This window comes from Siniperca chuatsi, linkage group LG4 (assembly GCF_020085105.1).
Source record: "Siniperca chuatsi isolate FFG_IHB_CAS linkage group LG4, ASM2008510v1, whole genome shotgun sequence".
Classification (NCBI taxonomy): Eukaryota; Metazoa; Chordata; class Actinopteri; order Centrarchiformes; family Sinipercidae; genus Siniperca; species Siniperca chuatsi.
In genome coordinates, this window is record NC_058045.1 from 24,727,078 (window position 1) to 24,749,194 (window position 22,117).

Below are 22,117 nucleotides of genomic sequence, written 5' to 3' on the forward strand. Positions count from 1 at the left end.
TCATGTTTCAAGCATACTTGTCATTCTTCACAGATTTAGTCTTTGTGTTTCGTGCTTTAGGTTTTAACCAGCCACAGGGGTCGTCAGGGGTCACCAAAAGGATTATTGTAATTGGGTGGCAAATTAGTGGTAGAGGATGGAACTGGACAATGCTCTCTGCCAGGTGCTGAAAACACGTCATCTTAACAAGAATAAAACCAAACATGACATGTCATCAAGTGGAACACTAGAGGAAGGGAGAAGGAGAAATACGTTAGTTAAACAGAAAAACAGAGAAAGTTTAACTTGATTTTGTGTGTGTGTGTGTGTGTGTGTCTGTGTGAAGGTATGTGTTTGTGTTCATGCCACTTGGCTAAAAGGGGGCGTGGTAATGGGAGGAGCCTATCACAAAAAGGTGCATAACTCTCAAGTGGATTCACGTAATATGACCAAACTTTATAGAAACACACACACACACACACACAGACAGACAGACAGACAGATACCTACAAACACACCATTTTGCCACATTCCCTTTCATAACTCATGAACCGGTTGTCGTAGGCCCTTGTGGGAGGCATCATTGTACTAAGCAGAGTTCCTTTTTCATTGGTGACGGTTTGCCCCGGCCATACAATTTAGCTGCACCTCCTTTCATAACCCATGAACCGTTTGTCATACACTCTTGTGAGGTTGCATGCGTGTGTGTGTGTGAATGCATGAACACATGAATGCATTCGCGTATGTGGTCGCAGCTATTGTAAATTTACGCTTGTTTAAATGTCTTTAGTCTGTGAGAGGAAAATTACTTTTTATTGACTGATCTAAAATGAGAAAAATGTCCTCGACGACTTAAAATTTACTCATTCAGTGTTTCGTGGTTTATTAAAATGATTGTTTTTTTCTTTGTGCATGAGAGAGTATAATTAAGTAATCCATTTATCACAGTGATCTTAGGAGACAGAACAAAACTTGCATTTAATCTCTCTGTGTATTAACTTTGTTCTGCTGAAGCCTTTACGTTAATGTGTCGTGTTAAATGTGTTACAGAAATGTTACTCGGTTAGACCTAATAAGATTGTTGTAATGATTTTTACGTAAATGTGTTTCGTGGGCTCACTTACACATGAGACCAACATGTAAGATTGCCATCACATTTACGCAACAAGTTGCTTGTCTGAAAGGGGCTTTGATTTATAGATGATTTCTATAAGTCAGTGAGATGGATTTGAAAACATTACACACCACCCCAATGTGAAATGGAAATGTTCAGAAACAGACAGTGAGGAAAAAGCCCCTGCAGACCACACTCACTGCAGGATTTTGCATAATTTAAGCTGTAAGTTTTTGTTTTGTCTTTTTCCCTTCTACTGAGTTTTAATGTCAGTGTGCAGTAATGGAAAATGTCCATTATGAACATGTTTCTGTTTAAAGTTTTTTCTAAAATCTTTCTTAGTATGAACAGGGTTTCAATCACTGTTCAATCACTGATACAGTGAGCACTGCTTTATTCACCCTAGGGCAAACAAACAGGCACAGTGTTTGTCACCAGATTCTTTTTTTTTTATACATATGATACATATAAACATAAATAAACTAACAGCAGGTATACAGTATAGTTCCCATGGACATACAAGTCATTTGGGAGAATCCTGTCTGGGCATTTAAACATTTAAACCTTGGTCTTGTCTTTCATTACTAATTGAAATGTGGCTTTTCTGGTAGACAGAAAGGATTACATTTCCCAACTAGGTAGAGCTCATATTTATTCAAGTAAACTAAATTAGACTTAAATATTTTAAATATTTTTTGTCATTGTTTTATCAACTGTAGATGCTATTTTGCTTGGAAATGAAGACATTTTTGCTTCTCTATATTTGCATTACCCAGCATTGAAACACCGTTGGATCTGGACTTTAGAGCTAACATGGCTTCCACTTCAAACATCAGAGAAAAAAATCATCGGGCAAAGACTCAGATCATATCAGACTTTGTTAAGCGGGTCCTGCTTCAGAAGGGTCAAAGTTCAGGGGTTAGTGCCCTTACTTAGCCTTAAGGGTCACACTGCTTGAATACCACGGCCAGTTGACATTATTCCATGACCATGTGACATATCTCTTGCTGTAATGTATTGTCTAAGCATCTTGGCTATCTCTGTCTTTGTCTCTGAGGAATCCTGTTAGTTATTGTCAGACATGTTGAATTTGTTAAGAAACCGGTAGACAAAACATGAAGTTAGCTACAGAAGGGGAACATTCAAACAATAGTAGGAATGCCCTGCGTTCCTTTGTGGCATTTGCCTCTCTCAGAATTTCCCCTGCTCTCCTGCCTGCCTCAGCAGGTTTATATGCATCCTATACACTTGGATAGTTTGACAGTTGATAGCTTGTGTCTTTGGGTCATGACCCAAAATCTGTCTTGGGATGTTCTTTATGTCATATGTCTTTAAAGTCCCAGGATCAGCATAATTTCAGCATAAAGAACTGCTTTACTCTTTCATGTTTTACCCCCACATATTATATTACTTAGCCATTATATTATACATTACATACACATTTGTCATGTGATAGAACATGAAACTATGTATGTCCCCACTCTTAACCTTCGACCTGACCCTCAGTCACACTGATCCGTTGCCAGTCCAACAACTAGTCCACCATTGCATATAAAGTTTACTAACGTAGTAGCCTTTTACAGTTTTGCCCCTTTGAAATATGTTGCATTGATATGCATAATCATGGACACACACAGAAAAGGTGTACGTTATTTATTTTCAGTGTGCGTGCATTGAAATTTAATTTTCTACTTTAGCATGTTTGGCTTTTACCAGCCAACATTTGATATTTTGATTTCAACCTTAAATAATGATTCTTGTTTGCCGTGTTTGTAAAAAGCTCCTCAGCCTTTCTGCCAGATTTTTTATTTGTGGGACAGCAGTTTACAGTAGTTTTAACTTTTTTTTTTTTTTTTTTTTTTTTTTTTACATATTGTAACACACAACCGAATGTTCAGTGACTGAAGTATTATAGTACTTCAGCATAGGTTTGATACTAGGTTTTTTTTTTTTATCCAGAATTGCCATGCATTGTGTGTGTGTGTGTATTTATGTGCATTAATTTACTTGTAACAGTATATATAGCTGGAAGTATGCTAACCCCAAAGTAGTTGTTGTATCGAGCTTAATATCAAATCAAATGACAAGGTATAACCTTTCACCTTGTAGATACAATACAGTACATTGCATTTTCATATATTCAAAATATACATGCAGTGTCGTTGCATGTTCGTCATCATTTCCTGCTTCAGATTCTCCCAGAATTAGCAATACTCCCTTGCCGCAGTGTGTTTCACTAGGCATCATCCCACCCTCACCCCTCCTCTGTAATGAGGCAGCCATTATGCAGGTGTTTCCTGTGGTATAAAGGGCCACAACACTGTGGAAATTGAGTTTTAATGCCATCTGAGCGTTTGGGGAAGTGACGATAGAGAGAAACACATTTTTCTCTTGTTGTTACTTTTATTTTGTGTTTTCATTATTAAGGTCTTTTTTAGGGCTACACGATATGGTAAAAAAAAATCATATTGCGATTATTCTGACAGAAATTACAATTGTGATTATGATTCACGATTAGTGTGAATGATCATTTTTGCATCACAGTTTTCATTTTCACTGAAAAAACTATGAAATTCATGATGATGTGACATTTGTTGGGGTCTGTACCAAACATACATTACATCTGGAGAACAACATTTGTAGGCCAGGACATCCCTGCAGCACTACAGTACTTCAGTATAATGCTGTTCTGTCATACATTTTACCTTTATCAAAAAATTGCAGCTTCTGCGATTTCGATAATATTTCGATTAATTGTGCAGCCCTAGTCTTTTTACTTTTTAGAAATGTTTAAGATGGCAAAAATTTTGATATAACTTATTTTTGGCATTTTAAAAGTTTCAATGCACCATGAACAATTTGAGGTAATAGCCAGTGAAATTTTCATTTACAGCTAGTAGTAGATTGTGAACATTTTGGAAAGTTTTGCCCCAACAAAAGTGCCATCTAAATGATGATAGGAAAATGTCATGTAAAAGTAATTCATAATGTGTATATTTACTGTTGAGAAATGTTATCGTGTAAATGACTTTTGAATTCCACAGTTGTGAAGTTAACACTACAGTCATATAATTTAGGTACATATAAATCCCCTTATAGTATGATGTATTGATTTATATGAATATATATAATTGGATTTATTAATGTATTAAACATTTGGTAACTGCCAATTTACATATTAATAAATGAACAACCATTACGAAAGTCATTTAGACGTACTATACCTCTGTGATTTTGTTTCTAGATCAGAGCAAACCTTCAAGAGGACAGGTACAGGACCTGTTGGCAAGGTTGCCCATCGTCGTAGCAACCGCAGCCTCGTCCAGCCTATCAGAGTCAAGTCCTTCCGTCTTCTACAACGCGGCAAGAACTCTCTGAGCCAGACCCCTCCCTCCTCCTCAATCCTCCCCTCATCCCTCCGTTCCTCTACCCTTCCTCCATCTTCCTCCATCCCGTCTTCAAGTCCTCCATCATCCAGTGCTCCTCAAAGCGGGGATCAAAAGCAGCAAGACACACCCAGGACAGCCCTCATCAAGTAAGAACGATGAATTTTATTTGTCAAATACTTTGAAATAGTACGAGCTTTTTCACAGAGGATGATATGACATGCAGCTCTGCACCACCTTTACTGCTCTTAATGTGCCTGGTGCGAAATGGACAAAAAACCCACATCATGCTTTCAGAAGTTCAGAACAGTGCAGGTCTGACAGGTCAAACCTGCGACTGCTCTACCTGTCCACGTCGCTCACCCCACCTCATGATCTTCTCATATCTTACCGATAATGAATAAACACCAGGTGATTATTCCCCCCTGTGTAAAAAAAAAACAAAAAAAAACACTCTTTCATTTGACATCACAGATTTGGAGACTAGAATGGGAGGTTCCTTGAAAGTGGCGACAGTGGTGGGTGTGTAGTACTACACCCACACAGCCCAAGGGAATAACGTTAACAAATTGATTCAAACACTAACTTGGTATTTTCATTTCAATCTCCCCCAGTGGGATTGAGTTATTTATCCTACATGATATTTTCAAACTGTTAAAGTGATTTCATGCATCACTAAACCTCAAATACGTGTGCTGCATACTAATGTGTGCATTTATTGCTCTGATTAATTGAAGGCCCACCTATCATTGTTATTAGAAACTCAAGATGATAAGTATAGCTAATGCTTATCAATCAAAACAGTAAAGTACTCTAAGTATTGAGTGTAAAAGCACGACTTTAGCAGTGACTTTGATTTGACCCCATCTGTGTTTGCTTTTACCTTTACACTAGCTGACAGCTTAGCCAGATTTGAAACAAACTCTGTTGTTGTCAACTTGATGAATGGAGAGATCTGAACTAAATAATCTCCACACTAATAGTTGACTTGGGGAAGGAAGTTTATGATTGATAGGATGAAAAACACTCTTTTCTATGACTATTTATTTGTTTTGCTTAATAATATAAAATAATTTTGTTGGGTGTTTAAAGTGGTCATGTTTAAGGGAGAGGTATTTTGTAGTTAGTTACACATTAAACAAAATAGCCATTTCAACCCATTGAAATTTCACACATCTACATAATTTAGCATTTTGGAAGGAGCTGCTGAATTATAACAGTAGGCAGTAAGATGGGAGAACCTTACTGGTAATTAACAAGATCAAACTTCCCATAGAAGCCCTTTTATTGACAGATGACGGATGTAGAAGAAATCTGTGGTCAAGCTCAAAGTAATTGTGGTAAGCAGAGCAAACCACATCACATAACATATCAAGTTTCACACTATCAAACAAGCAATTTGTAAGCCTGTGTTAATCTGGTTTGAGGCTCTCAGTAGGAAATGTGCTTATTTTACAGATAGTGACACCCCACATCTTCAATCATCTTCCCACTGATCAATCCAAAAGCTGCCACGGAAACTTTTTTTCCTCTCAGCTTTTGTTTAACAATAAAGTTCCACGTAAGCTGAATAGGAACTGTTGTGTCAATCAGTAAGAATAGTTAGTTACTTAGTTTTTATTTCCATGTAATCCCACAAGACACTGCTATACCACATCAAACATGGCTTTTTCCTTCATCTTCCAGGCTTTATCCAAGTAACTGGCTAACTTAGATGTTTGGTATGTGAACAGCCAGCTCAGTCTTTGTGTATCATCCATGTTTAAAACATTTATTTCTGATTTTGTATTGATTTTGTAAGTATTGCATGTTAGCCAGTAAAAAGGACAATAGAGAACAAAATGAAACTTTTTTCTATATCATTAAGATGGCACATGGAACAAATCCGCTATTCTTCTTCCAAAGTGACGTACTGTCCCGTTTAAACATTGAGCAGTAAAATACCAGATCTCAACTGGGCACATAAAGATCTTCACCTCATAGATAAACTATATACAACATACTTTAATTCCCCATACCACACTTTATCATCCTAAATGTATGCAACTTTGGTTTAGTCCATATGTCATTAACCCACTGTTCTTCACTCTCATACAAATGTTGATATTTTCATTGTTAAAAGAATACATTGCCAAACCTATAGTTGCAAAACAAAATTCTTTTAAATACAATGCATTGATTTGTTTCTCAAATAAATATCCTTTTAGTCAGCCTCTTGCATATCAAGTAGCCAGTTCCATAACTTAGCAACACATACAGTATCTTCCAGTGAACCCCATATGAATCCCATACCTCCGACTACAGCCGACTTTGTGCACACCCCAAAAATATCTAATTGCACAATTTTGCACTGATTAACACATAGAATGATTTCTAAGTTCCCAAACCCCAGCTAATCCTTATATCCTTAAAGTTCTTTCTTTTTCATGATTCCTGCGCAAGCTCCACCTGCTGATTAAGCAAGAACCTTAACACCTTTTGATAAAATTTATATGTTCTCCTTCCTTTATTATTACATTCTTGTCATCACATTAATGTTGATGGAACCACTGATATTTGTTGTCTAGTCGTAATATTTTTACCCTGATGAATGTTTGATATTGCCAAATGTCATATTTTAACCACAAAAACCAAAAACTTGTATCCAACGTTTGACTGCACTGCCCTACACACATGCAGAGAGCCACAGCCAGGTTCTCGGTTGATTAGCAGACTCACTGGTTTGTGTCATGCCTGGGTGTAAACATCAGTGGTAAATGGATCACACTGATGTGTTTATGTTCTTTCTGATGGGTTTATGAGATGCGTATGTGTGAGTGACTGTGAGACAGAAAGAGTTAACCCATCCAGTGGCAGAGCAGGGTGGGGACATCACAGCACTAAAATAGACCTGTAGTTTCCTGTTTAGTAGGTTACGCACCTTCTGTACAATATGTTCCTCCCAAGAATCTCATGGGAGGTTCGCACATCTCGACTATTGACACATCTTTTATGTGTGTACACATTCCTGTTAGGGAATTTACATTAATACAGTAGTTTGTTACTGAGTTGAGTGGTGTGCAGTTTTGTGTGGGAAACAAGGAAATACAACTGACATGCACAGGAAGATGAGCTAAGCTGTCCCGTCCTCACTACCTCAGTGATGGACAGTATCTGCCTGCCGGAGGCCCCGACACACTGAGCCTGAAATTACTTTTCCACTTTCTGTGGCTTCACTCATGCAGGAGGTCAGATCAGGGGATAGGATTTAAAGAAAGCAGTGGCGACAGAGAGAGAGAGAGATCTTTTGTACAGTAAACATGGGCTACTTACAGGAAAAGGATGGAAATCTTTATGCCACAGATCCACTTCTGTTAGCTGCTCGATGCATTCCTGCTGTTGCGGATCATTTCTCACTTACAAAGGAAGACAAAAATACAAGTAGATGGATTCTATTGTGGCTTTTTAACAATCTATTTTGATTATATACCAAATACCACAGTAAATACCACACATTTGAGCCAATACAAAATATTATAAGAGCCCATTGTTAGACTAATACAGAAGCAGTTTTGCAGGATGACATGCCAAAGGTCAAGTTCAAAACCACAACATTGTGATATCAGGATCGGTGCCTTAGCTGACTGCACTATCAGGACACACACCATTTTCACTGCTATTCTCTAATTTTTAAATTGGTATTGAATTTAGTTTTAAGCATTATTAAAATGTCTTCTGGAACCTTGGCCTACTCATGGAACTTATGCCTTTATGTCCCCTTTCCTTTCTGTCCTCTCATCTCTACCATACGGCCATACGTGCATGTTAACAGCATTGTGACAGGTTAGCAGGCAGGAAAACATGTTTGTGAGAATCACACCGCTAATTATGACAGTGCCAGGTAACTAGTTCAACCAGTATTCTGCCACACACGCACACAGTCTTTTACACTTGAACACACATTTGCACTACATAAAAATCTCTACACTGCATGCAGTATTACATGTATTTTCTATCTTGTATATTTTTGCAACTTGTGTTTTAATTTTAAGTTACGTTTTGTCATTGAACTATTTCCTTTTATGAGACACTTTTGTAGACAAGCTGACAAACAGAAACACACACATCTCTTTGGCATCTTTTCACAGAAACGGGGTGTGTACGTTTCCTAAATCTTATCCAACCATGACTGAACTCCCTTATAAAAGTATGTTAGAGGATTTATTTTTAATCTCTTTCTTATTACATTACAATACTCATGAGGCATAATAGCTTGTAATTGAGATATTCTGCTTTGGGAATAATCTCACTTAACATCTAGACCTGGGTACTGTTATGTTTTCTAAACCTTGTGTGTGTGTGTGTGTGTGTGTGTGTGTGTGTGTGTGTGTGTGTGTCTCCACCTGGGCAACACTGTTAAATATTTGTTTGGCCCCCGTGTGTGAGTACGGCGATAGAAGTTGATCATTGTGTGCAGGATAAAGTCACTGACACAATTAGAGCCATAGTTTTTCCCACGTTAGAGCAGCTGAACATATGTGATGCCCCCCCCCCAGCCTGTATGGGCTGAATGTAACAACTCATACTGTGTGTGTGTATAGGAGCGTGTGTTGGTTGCAGCTTGTCATCTGATCCTCTGGTGTTGTAGGCTGTATGTTCAGCAGTGTGGGAGCCACTCTCCCCTCCTGTACTCACCTTTCATGTCCTCTCCCTGGGGAAATGTTTGTGTACATGTTTTTTGTACATGTGCACACGTATACACATCCTTAATATCAGTCCATATTTACATTTCATATCATAACATTAAATATGTGATCATGTGTTTTTGTAACCTGGTTGTTATGTGTTCTGATGTGCCTTTGAGTTGTGCATGCTTCATGTGATGAAACACAATACAAAATAAATTCAGGTTATTGCCATATGCATGAAAAATTTTAAATCAATCAGGCAAACTCAAGCTCATGCATGAATGTACTACATACACACACACACACCATTTATGTTATTGTTAAGGGAATGGTTAAGATGCAGGTGTAGTGGTGTTATGTAACCGGGTAGTGAGGATACAGGACGGATGAGTGATCAAACACACACACACAGCTCATCCTATTCAATGGAACAAAGGGGCAGTGGAAGCCTTGCTGCAGTGTTTGGTGCTTTGACCAGCCAAGTGACGCCTTAATTCCTCTGACTACCACAAACAAATCAAGCATGGCTTCAGTCACTGTTTAATGTACTGTAGATTAACCTAAAAATTCATAAAAACCAATAATAAGCTGACAATATGTTGTCTTTGTATTGTATAATCTCTATACGTCTCTTTTACACTGCATATGACTAACCCACTGTTTCAAAACATGTAACTACAAAATGTGGTAGTGTGATAAACACTTAACTCAATATACAGTACGTTCCCTAGACTTTAGTTCAGACAAAATAACTCAGTTCACTCATTTAACATCTAGAATGGGCTGTCCTAGTGTACATATTAGTATGAAGAGGTCCTCCTCAAAATGTATACAAATTCCGCACAAAAGTTACAGAATATTGATTCATGAAATGCTGTCCTGAGATTAGAATTTCATCTCACATCACCACTCCTGCTTTTTGTCTCTTAAGGTAGTAAATATTATTGCTACTTTCTTTCTATACATTGTACCTGGAATCTATGGACAAGGCCTAATTACCCTGCAGTCAAGTGCACAGTGGTAGTCCAGCTACCACTAACTACATATTAGACAAGCTAGCCCCAATTTTAGATACGTTTGCAGCCTGTCAGAGATTTTATTCTGTGTTTTTTCTGTGAAAATAGTAGAAACAGAGAATGGACTTGAGGCTCATGTACCCATTATTTAACATGTAGACTTTTAGAGAGCTGCCCTCATCTCAGCTGCACTTACCTTTTAAATGATGAAGGCCATCAGACGATATGGGATGTTGATTTGCTCTGAGTGGAAACATTGTTTTTGCCCAGAAACTGGAGCTACTACTTTCTTTATAGCATGTATTTATATTTTCATTTGGGTTTTGATGAAGACAGGGTATAATTGTTTCCACCTCACTGGCAACTTAATTATATTAAAACACTGTAATATTTGGTACACCATGTTCTTAAAACTCGCTGCATAATGTGACAGGCACAACTGGAAAAAAAATCTTCCTTATGTCTGGTCTCAACTTGGTTGTTATTCCTATGGCAAAAAACAAGTGAGCAATAATTATGTCATGCTCAGCTGCTATGAAATGCCACTGGTTTAATTGATAATGACAGTGTATATCATCACTGCCGGATTCTGTCCAAGTGTTCAGTTTATTTTTTTCAGATTTCAGCAAATATCCATGTGTGTTCTCCTCTTTGTGTTAAGCACTGTTCTCTTTAATCATTCATGACATCACTCCAGATTTCCCAGCAATGCCCAGCTGCTGTTTGGTGTGTGTGTGTGTGTGTGTGTGTGTGTAAGCTGACTGTCACTGCAGCATGCTTTACCCATGTGAATGATAACATCCTTTAGGTGACACACGAGTGAAAAAAAGCTAGACTCACACTGATATTCCACACCGGGGTGTTTGTTTGATCAAAGACTCAGCCTCAAGCCTCGTAGAAACACACACACTCTACTTCTTTAAGAAAGTGTCAACCCTAAGCCTGAAAGGTTTGAAAGAGAAATACAATAGCAGAGGTGAATTAACTGTTTAAACTCTGGCTGAACTTAATTTCCCCTTTTGTTTCTGCGCATACGTCAACTACAGTTTGTAGTCTAAATGTCCATTTTTGTTTCCAAGACATCATTGTACTCATATACCCTACTGGGATGTCTTAAGACCCGTATTACAGTTTAAACCTGAGTATTTCTACTTTAATTCAAACTGGACCATTTTGGGTAAACCCTTATTATGCGTATTACATAATTATAGTTAAACTTATTCATGTATAAACAGAGTTCCAAGGGTTAAGTTTTACACTGAGACGGGGTCCGCCTCCAGGCAGGGGTATAGCATAAGTTAATGGCAGCTTTGGCCCACGCCTTGCTGTTTATCTAGAGAGGTGAACAAAAGCTAACAGGTATAAATGTAAAAGTGAGTGAACCATGAATAGACCACACCTCGCTGTTTTTCCAAGAGCTGAATGGAAAGGGCTCCCCCCATGCCTGCAGTGAAGGGAAGTGATAAATTGAATAGAGTGAAAATATATTGCTCTGTGAGGTACACTTGTTGTTCTTCTTCCACTGTAACAAAGAGAACTGTCATTCCTAATAGAAAAATTGAAAAAGTATAGGTGTTGAGATTTCACCAAGACAAATATCATAGATGTTTGCTTATCTACAATCCTAATGAAAGGGTTGGTTTGAATGCCATTCATTGCTGTAAAGGTCAAAGTTAATGACAGGGAAAAGGCCTTCGAGGTTAAAAGTATAAAAGTGAATAGAGTGAAGTCCCCTGACGCAAAGGGATGAGGATGTTTTGTGCGTAGATTATTCAAAATTCAAGGATCTATTTGTCACATACTCATATTTCTCTATGTGCAGTGAATTGCAGGGATGGCGTACTCTGGAAAATTTGCTAAAAGGTCAATGTGCAATAATAATAATAATTAGAATAGAGTGCAATAGCAACTTTGATCATACGTCTCAGCCTGTACGACGCCTTGTATTCCTTCACATCTCTGACAGCAAGTCCTGAGCTGCAAGCAGCAGCAGCACGGCCGCCAAAAGCAGCACAGATGATCCATCAACCCCTTTTTCTGGTTTGGAAATGACAATACAGTCACTGTGGGGATGATATCGTTGGCAAGCGTTGGAATGAAGTAGGTGTAACGGTACGTGTATTCTTCTCAAACTGTTCTTTACAGGACGTTCGGTTCAGAATCAACTTCCTCAGGTCGGTGCGCCCTGTGACCCAAACAGTTACTGTGAAAATAGTATATTTATGTCTACTACTCTCACGCATGTGGAACAGAAATTCTAGAGTGCAAGTTTTACCCAGAAAGTTTTGACAGAGCACTGGTTGTTGTCTATCAGCTGTAGCATTCTAGTTGCCTTAACCCGGTTAGCCAAGTTAGTCAAGCTCATGTAGTGTCACGGCCTCCGAATGGCAAACACAAATGAGAGACCAGAGCTGAAGGATCCTCCCATCAAAATGTATGCCAACATTGTTCGACTGAAGTCTGGTATGTCTGTGGAAACACTTCAGATATGTCATTTACACGATATTACCCCAATGTGTCGAATGGCAGAACAAGACTAAAACAGACTGGAAGGCGAGTCCTTCTCACCACAGTGTTCAGACAGCCTCTCACTGCAGATTTGGACCATGCCAAAGTAATAACTAATGATAAATGAGTGTTTGTTTTTCGCTGCAGATATGCGACCGAACTCGCTCATAGAAAATACAGAGCCCCGCTACAATGTGTCTTTACGTGTGCATTTTAGTCAGTCCGTTGTGCAGCTCTGTATAAACGAGCGAAAGCTGCAGTTGTTCAGGAATTATCAGCAGGTCAGCGTCTTACAAAGGACCATAACTGACATTTGTGTTGTTTATTTTTTCTAATTGTCAATATGCCAGTATTTGAGTGCCTTAACTGTCACAGTAAGAATTATGGCCAATGAGCCACTGTTCAAAATAACTGAGTGATCTGACTTTCCGAATAGTGGGAGAGAATTAGCCTTGTGAGCCTCCTCAAATAGAGAATCACAATGGTAATCCTAACCCTCTGGTGGGATACATAATGTGTTGATAGAAGTACTTTTTTAAGTTTGACATTGTCAGATTTATTCTTGACATTGGAAACACATACAATGTCTGTTCTAACATTTTCTAAAGTCAAGGTTCACTTACGAACTTGAAGCAAAAAAAGATAGACAGTATGCACATCCAAGTAACCCAGTTGGGTACAGGTGCAGGACAAGAAACAGCAGCAACGGAAAGGGAGAGCCTGTCCGTACACTAAAATTTGCAAGCTTCCAAGTTTTATTAATGCAACGTTTTGACCTGCAAGGTCTTTGTCAGGAAAACATCCTTGTGAACAAAAAAAGATTGATAGGGGTGTTATTTTGTATCATGTGATCTCCTAAATGTAGGTGGAGCTGTCATTTTTTGGTCACGTGTTGACACATGTTCCATTTGCTGAAGATGGCTGTGGGATACATTCGAAAGCTTTTAACAGCTTTTAACACCCTAAAGCAAGACGTGGAACATTGTAAACATTCTACCTGCTAAACAGCACCATGTTAGAATTGTCTTTTTGAGCATGTTAGCATGCTGATTTTAGCATTTAGCTCAAAGTATCAGTATCACTGTGCCAAAGTACTGCCTCACAGCATAGCTGTAGACTGTGTTTTGTTTCTGATTTGATGTTTTGTGTTTGTGGTATTAAAAGCAATGACTGAACTGACAAAGTAAATAGCATCAACCACAGGAATTCAAACATTATAAATGGAACATCCACTGAGATATGTGACAAGCAAAACTGAACAGTTTTGAGAAATTCTAATTGATTGTACTAAAGAATTGCATCTTTGTTTACAGATTATACAGGATTTCCCCTCAGACCTCAGGAGTTTATACAGTAGAGGAAGTGGGAAAAGACAGAAGTGAATGTGCTTCTAATGCAGACTAACTTTTTCATTTAGGTGCACCAGCACATCATTTAGGTAACCTAATAATCCATTTTAAGCGTTACGATTTTTTTTGCCAGCTCCCATACACATTGGTAATTTAACACATTATGTAAATGATTGTAAACAGGAATAAAGGTGCTGATAAATGGTTTTTTAATGGACTTAAATTTAGTAAAAGGCAACTCTTCTTTGGCTATATCATGAGCAGTGTTAAATTTTATTATCATTTCTGACTCCTCACTGCGTCGGTTTGCTGCTGCCTGGCGCTGAAACGCTGCAGGGAGGGGGGCTGCTCTGCCAGACACACCCCTGTCACGCCACAGGACGTGTTTCATGGAGACATTGTGCTTTTTAAATGTTTCAGTTCGGAACGTTGATGCTCCAACAGCAAAAGCACTACTGTGTATCTTATTACAAACATGATCAATAAGGTCTTGGCCTAGAGGTGTAACATTGGAAATGTAGTAAAACTACTATCATAGAGATCCTCTTAAGGGAACAGGTTACAGATATCCACTCACTCTGTGCCTACCCTCATCTACATTTCACTTGCTTTAAATGAACTGCCATGTTAGAAGTCTTTAATAACTTCCTAAGCACTTCCTATAGCCCCTAGATTTTATCTGATATCTGCTGTGTCTTACTGTGAACACCTGCTTGGGACAGGATGAGGGAGATGGGGCTGTAAAGGTTGGTGGTGAATGACTAGTCTATTGTCTCTATTTGTGAAAGGCAGAGCTTGTCACTGAGTTGTCAAAGAACATATCCAGGTTAAATAAAAAGAACACAGGCCAGGTAGAAAAGCGGCAACAGAACATCAAAAAGATACAGCCTCACTGTGTTCTCTTTCTAAATTAAGGTACCATCAAAGAAGAGCCAGATATATGTAAACCCACCCCCAAATTCAACTTCGCCTTCTCCCTCTCACAGAGGATGTTTGAATTCAGCCCTCACCTTGGGTCATTTTCTCTTCAGTCATTTGTTGTGACACCTGTTTGACAGTAGCTGAGGCAAAGTTAGCTTCCAATTTCATCTCCTGATTTTATGTAGCCATCTATAGTGAATTCATGGTAAACATTCACATATATAGAGTATGACTCAAAAGGTAACTTCATAAGTGAAACACATTCTTGTGCATACCCATTTGTAGTCAAGTATTAGGATAGGATATTGCTAACCAGTCTTGTCATTAAAGGTTTAATCAGAATCAGAAATACTTTATTGATCCCCGAAGGGAAACTCTTTGTTACAGTAGCTCGCCTTTACGTCAGTGCACACAGGAGAAGGTACTAGCAAAAAATATAATACACTATAAAATACTATAAAAACAGGTCAGAAAATAAATTAAGAACCAGGTGGGTATAAGTATAAGATAAAATAAGTGTGAAGTACCAAGTGGGTTTACCGGTTGATGATGATAATACAGTATAATAATACAATGTAATAAAATAAGTAATAAGCAGTGGAAGTTAAGTGTAGCTTATTGAGATTATTAAGATATTGCACAGCAGTAATGGAGGTATATAAAATTAATGTCAATAAATAGGAAAAACTAACATTGGAAAACTAAATATTGCACGGAAGAGTAGTACACAGAATATTGCACAATTATTCAAGTATGGCAGAGATGTAATGATCAATGTCCAGTTTAGTGACCTAGGGTCATACAGACTAAGACTTAGAGGGAGGAGTTAAAGAGTTTGATGGCCACAGTGCTGAAATGATTAGTCGATTTATCAATTAGCTAATTGACAGAAAAGTAATCGCCAACAATTTTGATAATTGATTCATTGTTTTAGTCATTCTTTGAAGGCAGAATGAGTAGGATTCTTCGGTTGCTGTTGGCAAACACACAATTCAAAGTTGGCCCCTCCTCCGAGAAAGAGAGGGCGTGGTGTTGGCGAGAACAAAGCAGTGAATCAGAGAAATAAAACGTTAGTTTCTGATTGTTTCACAACGGTTACGTTCTAAAGCTCAAGTGGGTCGTAAGTGATGACTGAGAGGGATTATTTTTGTATGAGTCTATACATTGTTTTTCAGGAAAATCCTACTCATTCTGCCTTTTAAGTAAAACTACCAAATGTGTGGTTCCAATTGAGACAAATGCAAGACTTTGCTGCTTTTTGCCACACTAGCAGTGTGACTATATGGCTGGCAATGTTTGTTGGTTGGTTTTGGCCTAGACTAAAATATCTCAACATCTACTAAATGGATTGGCACAAAATTTTGTACAAACATTCATGATTCCCAGACGATGCATGGCATGGACAGGCTTACAGTGGATAATGCCATACTGCAGTTACACATTGTTCCTCTGAAGTGAATTGGCCCCTGGTGTCAGGTGTCACTTATGCATCTCTGTGCTAAGAACTTAGTGCCAAAAGAGCTGAGTAACTGAGCCCAGTTGGTGTGACTTGCTGAGTCACTGCAAAGGAAATGGTTTTACTGGTGCAGCAAATTATGGCTGCCTGTGTGTCTCGCTCCAGTTTCCTTTTTCTCCTTACAGTGTAATTGAATTTAAATTATGCATGCCGTATGTCTGCTGTAGCAAAGAGGTAATAATCACTCTCTTTGTTCATGTTTTGTGTATGTGTGCATGTGTGTGTACTACCCACGCCTGTCTATGTATATTTAGTTCTTTATTTGTACTTATTATAAAATAAAACAAAAAAGAAATATACAATATAGTGAGATGAAAAAAACCCTGAGGGCTTGTAAAAGAAACCCACCTAACACTGAAATTAAAGACAGCTTTATATGACTGCAAACAGACATAAATAGTTTTAAAATATTTAAAAGAAAGAAACAATTACAATAACATATATTTGCACTGCTTTCATACACTGTATACCTCATAGTATTTTACTCTGTCAAGAAAAGTTGTTTAAGATCTTTTTCAGAAATGATGAGTGACTGCAAAACGAAACAGAAAAGCTGTTCCATATAACTGGACCTCTGTTGTGCGCGTGCACTCACTCACACAGCCTCTAAGAAACAGAAGCAACCTGAGCCCAGTTCAACTGACTGATGTTACCTGGCTGACACTTTCCCATTACTGTACCAGGCACACAATAGACTTCATATGACTGTGTGTGTGTGACAGAGCTCTGTTCACCTGACTATGTTACTCAGCCACTTTTGTCTAATTGATTCCCACCTTGACACCCAGTTTAAATGTTTTAGGAGTTCCATTGTGGCTCCTTATGACTGGAAACTATATTAATTCAGCAATTTAGTATGACATGGGAGCAAACTATAGTGCGTTCTACCTCAGTGACAAACGTGGGGCCAGTTTAGGTCATACGATTCAATCTGTCAGGCCTCAACATGTCAGGAGAGCTCATTGTGCTCACTTCTAGTTCAACATCCCCTGATAGACATGATTGATATTATCTTCATTGTTTTGTTAAGGTCTCAGGTTTGGGGGATGTTTTTAACAGATGCAGAGCAGATATGAACTATGACTCTGACCTCAGTAAATCTTAAGCTGAATCATATCTGTCTTATGATCGTTAGTGGACAATATCTTCAAGCTGAAATTTGTATGAATTTTTTTTTTTTTTTTAAACAAGTAGGTCACACTCTTTTGGGCATGGCTCTCTTTATCTCTTGCATACTGTATATGCAGATGTGCAGTTGAAATAGTAAACCCTGCAATACTGAGCTGAAGCTGAACTTTTTTGTTGACTTGCTTCTTGTGTGCTTGGTTTGGCTTTCTGGCTCAGGAGTCAATGGGCAGAGCAGGGAAGGACTCACAGGCCTCCACCAGCCAAGATTGTGTGTTCTGTTTTCATGCATCACTCTCTACACTTATTCACACAATGCATTCATTACTGACTTTCCTGACTTATTTTATTTTATCTTAAGTTTACAATAAATTGAATTTTATTTCATTTTAAGTTTAAACTTTATTCATGTGTAATTCCCTTTTTTGTCACTGGTCAGTTCGTGACAAATTGGGGGCTCTGGTACCCAAAGCAAGAATCCTACCGCTTTCACTCAAAACCACATTTCAACGTGCTGGTGTCGCTAGAGAAAAAGCCATGAGATCACCAAAGTCGTTAGGATTCATTCTCTGGGGACCATGAATGTCTGTACATAATTTCATCTCAATCTGTCCAGTAGTTGTACAGATATGACCAAAGTGGTGGACAGACAGGCATGCTGCTAGCATGGCTAAAATCAATTTGGTTTTACGGGGAGTTATGTGCTGTAACTACTTCTTGGGGAACAACAGCCAGGTGCAGTTACTTCCTGGGGTCTTGCTGTCCCTGTGAGGTTGCCAGGTAACCAACAGCGACACTGCACAGAAGTACATCGTACACCGTGAGTGTGATGGATATGATAGCAGGAATTAAGGGACTGAATAGAGATCGAAGGTAGATGTTTATTGCTTTCACAAGTCTAGGTTTCCACCTCGACTGGAGAAGACCAGACCTGCATAACGCTAAATATGTGTACACACACTAAACAGACCATTACCCATGTAGGTCCTGCTCCAGTGATTGTGTGAGAGCATTTCTATGTGGTGGCGACAAAGGAGTCTTTAGTAGTGCTTGTGTGTGGGTGGCAGGTAGTGTATTATTCTCCAACTGGTCTGCGTTGGTTTTTAGTTTGAGAATATCCATTATAATAAGTGCACTTTAATTTCTTCATAGACTTTCTTTGGGTGATTGGGTGAAAATGTACAGTAATTATTCGAGTTCATTTAACGGTTGTGGACTAAATGGTGTGGGACCCCCCTCACTGGTTGCTCCATAGGCTTTTGCTGCTTAGTAGCAATGACTGACTTGGCCATACGCTTGTATAGTGGGGGGCCGGTGTCAAGGAGCACCATTACCAATTCTTCCATTGAATTATCTCCATAGATTTGCATTGTAAGAAGGCCAGACTGAAGGCTAGCCACAGTGACTGGCTGTTTACCATCAAGTTGGGTCTGTCTCCAACCACATGCAGCTAAAGCCGCCGTAGCTAACCTGCTCAGGGTAATCGCTGCACACTCACATTGACTCCAACACACAATGAAAACCAGGCCAAACAACACTGACTCAATCAAACACACACTTAAGAAAGAACATACTCCCACAGACACACACATATCTGTCTTTCACATGTGCTCCCTCACACACCCTCACCCCACAGTCTAAGTCAGACATTCTAATCCAAGGAACAGAAGTGGTGTTTATGTCATGTGGAGTCAAGGCACCCTGGGCTATAAGTGGTTGATGGAGCAGAGTAAAGCGGCTCTGACAATAAAGATAAGGTCACTTTGAGTCCAAAAAAAGTGTCATGTGTAATGTTATGGACAATTTTTGCTCCATGGTGTAATGACCCGAATCAGGGGTCTGCAAGCACACCCACCCACACGCTTGCTTTACGAATAGAGCTTTTAGATAATAATCGAGCATTTGTCTCACATCTAGGAATACGAATTGTGGCTGTTTTCCACCCTAGATGCACAGGGGCTGTTATGAAGCTATGAAGTGTTTTTGTGTGAAAAATTTAAAGTCCCTTAGGAAGAGAAAAAGAAACAAGGAGGTAAGAATAAGGGAAGAACAGGTGACACCTGAAGTATTTCAGAGCTTTCATCTGTTTTGACCCAAACACTGTGTATGTACCTTATTTCAGAATGTTTGTGATTCCACATCGCTGTTTTCCTGCAGAAGAAATTGGTTAGATAACTTTAGGGTGTGTTCACAAATGTTTGTGGTTTATTGGGACTTGAGAACATTTTACTATGTTGGTTGGTTTTGGCAGATTAGCAAAATGTTATTTAAGCCCCTGAGAATGTGGACCTTGGTCCAGTTACAGAGGAACTATGTTATGTTAGAAGTGAGGATATTATCTGAAACAAATACAGGAAACCGTAACCAATAACTCAATGAACCCAGGGAAATTTCCAGTGGTTTAAAATGGTATGAACACCAGAAAAGGGAAATTACAAAAAATAACATCAAATTACTTTAAGTAAATGAACCACATTAAAAATGCAAACAGATCATCAAATTACACAAACTGCTACAGCTGAGTGTAGCAGTCAGATTCAAGAACATATCAGCTGTGTTACTATTATTATTTGTGACATAGTCTTTATTACTGTGCGGCTTTGTCTGTGTCAAGAACCAGTTACGAATTGGAACCCACTCCAAAATATGTTCATTAAGAACCACACTTTTTGATTCTGCTTATAGAGTCCTGAAAGTGAAGTGTGGACCTACTCCGCTCCCATTCACATCACCACATTATGTTTTCGATTTGCAGTTGTACTCATAATGCTCCACAATCAGCTTATGTTAGTGTGTCAAACTCAAGTAAACACCCATGAAAAAGGCAACATTCATCGATGGTATCGCATAGTATGAATATTTCTATTTTTCTGTATTTGACCTTTTAACCAAAAGGAAATGCTTCCTCATTTTTTAATGAAAATAAAGTTTTTTTGCTTTTATCTTCTTCTTTTGGTTTCTTTTTTTACTCAAATAATATGCAACGTTTGTCAAGTTGCTGTTTCTAAGGTAAAAAAAATTAACCATGTTGAAGAATCAAAATTGATTAAATCTAAACTCTATCTAACCATATTTTCCTGTATTTCTTCTCTGAAGCTATTCATTTATTTGCACTCCTCCCCGTCTTTCTCTTTCAGGGAGTTGTCTTCCAGACATCAGACCAGCGTCCCATTCAGGAATACCAGAGAGTCCAAGCTGATCTGATACTGAAGAAGAGAGAGGAACCTGATGAAACAAATGAAGTGATAAAATGCACTAAATGTTTACATTAAATAGGAAACCACAATAGTTAGTCATGTAAATCAGGTGATCTTGTCTGGTCTGGGACCCAGCTGAGTAACTAAGTCACACCGAGACACAAATTAAATTGCTGCAAATGTCATGTGGGGACTTCTGTGCAGGGTCCATGCCAGCATGAATCTAATAAGCAGATGATCTGAAGTTGCTGCTTGTGTTATGTAGAGCTGTAAAACCAGATTTCTACCTGAGTGTTAAGCCAAGTGGATAGAGAGTATCTTTATACTGCTTATGTTTTGAATATATCATATGAGTGTGTGCATGCATGTGCACGTGCATGTAACCAAGATCTATTTTGATACCACTTTGCACTGCACTAGTGCTGTTTATTTTTCCAGTTGACCCATAAATGCCTAACCATGACTGTTTTTATTGTCTTACATAGTTGGCACTAATAAAATATTGATATTCTTTTTAATGGTGACTTGTTATTTATTTAGGAGGATGTCTGTCCTGGGCTGCAGGGGTTTTGTGTGTGTGTGTGTGTGTGTGTGTGTGTGTGTGTGTGTGTGTGTGTCTGTCTGTTTCATGTTCTTATATCCCGGTGGGGACTTTAACCTGAATGCACACTAACCACGTGGGGACTTGTGTCACTGTGGGGACAAAAATTGAGGTCTTCATGGGTAGAGACTGCTTTTTGAGGATTAAGACTTGGTTTTAGGGTACAGGTTACAATTAGGTAAGGGGCTAGGGAAAGCATTATGTCATTGACTGTCTCCCATGAGGATAGTGAAACAAGCATGTGTGTGTGTGTGTGTGTGTTTCGGTATAATGAGACAGTTTTTCATTGGGTTTCCAAAACCACACACATCATGTCATTATCTTGAGTTGTGGTTGGAACTTCTCATATCAAATCCGTCACAGCTGCTTAGTGTTGACTGTTCTCACAGTCTGTTTTGTTGTGTTTATTATATTTTAATTGAGTGAAAATGTTTTTATGTTTTATTGAAATTCAAATATCATTTGGGTTTTATCTTTGGTCACTTATGCTCTAAGATAAAAAAACAGTGGTCTCTGTTTCAAATGCTTAAAATGGCCAAATTATTTGTCTTCTCCTGGAAGCAAGGACGGAAGAAGCGGGATGTTGTTGTAGCATTGCAAAACATATTCTGTAGGAGTTCAGGGTGGACAGTTGGGTGTACCATCTGTGACTTTAATACTGGAGACTGGTTCACATCTCATCTGTGACAAGCAGTCAATGTTGGTTTCTTGTAACAATGACAACATTCCTTCTCTGAC

General features: G+C 38.6%; 1 protein-coding gene across 2 annotated transcripts in view; it reads left to right on the forward strand.

Moving 5' to 3' along the window:
• si:ch211-266k8.4 (USP6 N-terminal-like protein) overlaps positions 1 to 21,296 on the forward strand; it is a 68,158-nt gene extending 46,862 nt beyond the window's left edge. For both annotated transcript variants that reach the window (XM_044194055.1, XM_044194054.1), the window contains exons 14-15: positions 4,338 to 4,628; positions 20,719 to 21,296. In XM_044194055.1, the coding sequence (XP_044049990.1) occupies positions 4,338 to 4,628; positions 20,719 to 20,785 (358 nt within the window). In that variant the 3' untranslated portion in view covers positions 20,786 to 21,296. The remainder of the gene's footprint in view (positions 1 to 4,337; positions 4,629 to 20,718) is intronic.
• The last annotated feature ends 821 nt before the right edge of the window (positions 21,297 to 22,117 follow it).